We start from the raw sequence: 3853 nt of genomic DNA, 5'->3' as shown, positions 1-3853 counted from the left end.
AAGAGCACTTGTATATTTTTATATACTTTATTGTTACGTGTGTAACTTAAGCTTGTGTGCTTAAGTGTGAGACTTAAGCTTGTGTGCTTAAGTGTGAAGTCTTAAGCTTGTGTGCTTGAGCATTGTTGAGAAGTCTCTTGCTTGTGTGCTTGAGCAGGTGTAATCTTGTGTGATTATAGTGAACTCCCTTGGAAGTGCAAGGGGACTGGACTACTCTCGTTTTGTGAGAGGAACCAGTATAAATTGCTTGTGTGATTTCTCTCTCTCTATCTTGTTATTTATTGTGTTACTTTTCCGCTGCTAACGTAGTTGAGTTAAGAACTTGAAAAAGTTTTAACTTAGCTAAAACACAATTCAACCCCCCCCTTCTTGTGTTTTCACACCTTCAATTGGTATCAGAGCGCCTGGTCTGTTACTTTCACTTAACAGTGAGACAGTAAAGATCTTGTGAGAACACTATGTCTGGAGGAGACGATAGTAGCACTAGAACAACCGGTGAAGAGGCCAGTGGTGCTGGTGGTGGTCCTAGAAATGCTTTTGGTTATGACTACTTAAGTAATGAATCACATGAACATAGTGGCAACAGAAAAGCCCCTATATTCAATGGTGATGCTTCATTATTTGAGTGGTGGAAAGAGAGACTGTATAGCAATATTACTGCTATTGATCATGAGTTGTGGGATTTGGTTGAGTTGGGAGTAACTTTTGAAAACTTGAATGAACATGGTAGGTTGTCCATGGAGAATAGAAAGTTACTCACACCAGCTAACCTAAAAATCTACACAAAACATCATAGAGTAAAGGACATTGTTGTTGGTGCTATTAGACATGAGGATTATGTCAGAATAGAAAACAAGTCTACTGCTAAATCTATCTTTGATTCTATGTGTGCTACTTATGATGGAAATGAAAAGGTTCAAGAGGCTAAAGCTAGTCTTTTGATAAGACAATATGAACTTTTCACTATGCAACAAGATGAAAACATTGAGACTATGTTTACAAGGTTTCAAATCCTTGTATCTGGTCTTAAAGCTCTTAAGAGAAGTTATTCAACCTATGACCATGTTCAGAAGATTCTGAGAAGTCTTCCTATTGCTTGGAGACCTAAGGTCACTGCAATAGAGGAAGCTCAAAATCTCAAGACTCTGAGTCTTGAAGCTCTGATAAGCAATCTCAGAAGCCATGAGATGGTTCTGGATGCTGACTCAGAAACTAAGAAGAAGTCTAAGTCAGTGGCTTTACAGTCAACTAAGACTACTTCTAAGGCTCTTAAGACTCAGCTTCTTGATATTGAAGAAGAATCTTCTGCTGATGGTCAAGAGGATGAGATGAATGAGGATGAGTTTGCTTTATTCACCAAGTTTCAGCAATGGAACAGATTTAACAAAAGAAATTTCAGAGGAGGTAACAGCTCCAGAAATTTTGTCAGCAAAAAGGATGATCAGAAGAATTGCTTCAACTGTAAGAAGCCAGGACACTTTATTGCTGATTGTCCAGAAATATCTGCTAAAGACAAAAGCAAAAGATACAGCTCAAAGAAGCAACAATTCAAGAGCAGATTGAAAAAGAGTCTGATGGCTACTTTTGAAGAGCTATCATCTGAGGAAGAAGTTGAGGAAGAAGAAGAGGCAAATCTAGCCCTGATGGCTTCAACTGACTCAGATGTAGACTCAGACGATGAATCAGAATCAGATTCAGAAGTAACTGATGAGGTATTTTCTGACTGTTCTAAATCTCAACTTATAACTGCACTTAACAAGGTCATTGAGAAACATCTCAGAGTGTTAAGTAAACAAAAAGTTTTACAAGATAACCTTAACACTCTGACTGAACAAGCAGAACATTTTCAAGGTCTATATCAAGAAACTCTGAATAGAGTAAATGATCTTGAAAAGGGTTGTGCTGTGTGTCACAAACCTACTGATGAGCAAGAAATGGCTCTTCAACAGTTTGTGCATCTCAACCTTGGTAAGAGCAAAGCTGCTAATCTTGTTTATAATGTCATGAGACATAGAGGAGAGGGACTTGGCTATGAATATGGTAGAACATATTCAAAGCTAAAGACCTATCCCAAAAAGGTTGGAAAATCTTGGGTTTACTATGTTGTACCTCAGAGTGAAGAAGGAAAGAAATTTGGTACTCTGGAAGATGAGGATAATAATCTGAGAGATTTGGGAAATGACAACTCAGAGGAACCAAGTTCCTCAGGATCTGGGAAGAAAAGCTCAGAAGATAAAAGCTGTTCAGAACTTGACAGTATTAGTTCAGATGTTCTGAAAGTTTCAAAATCTGATGCTTCAACTTCTGGAACCAGAGGAATTCTAGTTCATGAGAAAAGTCAACCTAAAGGCTCAGAAGTTTTTAAAAGGAAGTCAAATCTCAAACCTCAGAGGCAACATTGGACTAAGGTTATTTATGATTCTAGAGTCAGTAAATATAACCAGTCAAATCAATGGACTGGTGATAAATACAAACTCTGGGAGCATAAACAATCCAAGTCCTGGAATAATAACAGAACTCAAACTAAGAAACATTTTCAAAAGAGTTATTATTCCAAACCAAAATCTTTCTCTCACACTCAACAACACAGTAAACATTTGTGGACTAACAAGCGTGGACCCAGAAGATGGGTACCAAAAGCAGAAATTATGTATCATTCAGATTTACCAACTAGGAAAGGATATGTCCTACCTAGAGTATGGAAACAAGTCCTATGCAAAGGAAGAAGGGCTTATGTCCTTGACCAATGGCTGACAAGTTCTCAAGTTAACAATCAGAACTTGATAAATGAAGAGGAAGAATATTGGGATGACTTTATCATTAACTGTGATAAAGAGTTCCACCGTAGTGATTAAAGTTGTTTCTCATACAGCCTATCACTCAAAGAAGTATCATGAATCATTCATGGTATCTGGATAGTGGGTGTTCAAGGCACATGACTGGTGACAAGCAACTGTTTTCTAAGCTAACCATGAAAGAAGGAGGTTCTGTTGGCTTTGGAGGAAATCAGAAAGGAAAGATAATAGGTACAGGTACAGTAGGTAATTCCTCCCTATCTATTAATGATGTTTGGTTAGTTGATGGACTTAAACATAATCTATTGAGCATAAGTCAATTTTGCGACAATGGTTATGTAGTTGTCTTTAATAAGGAATCATGTACTGTGTCTAAACAATCTGATAACTCCATTATATTCAAAGGTCTGAGAAAGAACAATGTTTATAAAGTTAATCTTTCTGATTTGAATGAACAAAAAGTGATGTGTCTTTTGACCTTGAGTGAAGAAAAATGGATCTGGCATAAGAGGTTAGGCCATGCTAACTGGAGGTTAATCTCTAAGCTTAGTAAGCTTGACCTTGTCAGAGGTTTACCAAAAATTAAATATCACTCAAACACACTTTGTGGCTCATGTCAAAAAGGAAAGATTACAAAATCATCTTTTAAACCTAAGAACATTGTCTCTACCTCAAGACCATTGGAACTTCTTCACATTGATCTTTTTGGACCAGTTAACACTGCTTCAATCAATGGAAAGAAGTATGGATTAGTAATTGTTGATGATTACAGTAGATGGACTTGGGTAAAATTCCTTAGAACAAAAGATGAAGCTTATGATGAGTTTAGCATCTTCTGCAAACAAATTCAAAATGAAAAAGGCTACACTATTTTAAAAGTTAGAAGTGATCATGGTGGAGAATTTGAAAATGAACCTTTTGAAAACTTTTGTGAAAAATATGGCATTCTGCATGAATTCTCTTCTCCTAGAACTCCTCAACAAAATGGGGTTGTAGAAAGGAAGAATAGAACTCTGCAAGAAATGGCCAGAACCATGATGCATGAAACAAATGTAGCA

The 3853-nt window shown here is 36.9% G+C and overlaps 1 protein-coding gene across 1 annotated transcript; it reads left to right on the top strand.

The window, feature by feature from the left end:
- Positions 1–593: 593 nt before the first annotated feature.
- LOC123915168 lies at positions 594–3598 on the top strand (the record flags this gene model as incomplete). Its single annotated transcript, XM_045966313.1, has 2 exons — positions 594–1715; positions 2909–3598. Coding segments are annotated over 2 exons (1812 nt in total), but the record flags the coding sequence as incomplete, so codon positions are not given.
- Between the last annotated feature and the right edge of the window lie 255 nt (positions 3599–3853).

Source organism: Trifolium pratense, linkage group LG3 (assembly GCF_020283565.1).
Source record: "Trifolium pratense cultivar HEN17-A07 linkage group LG3, ARS_RC_1.1, whole genome shotgun sequence".
NCBI lineage: Eukaryota > Viridiplantae > Streptophyta > Magnoliopsida > Fabales > Fabaceae > Trifolium > Trifolium pratense.
Note: the sequence above shows the minus strand (reverse complement) of the source record. Positions and strands in the feature narration are given on the sequence as shown.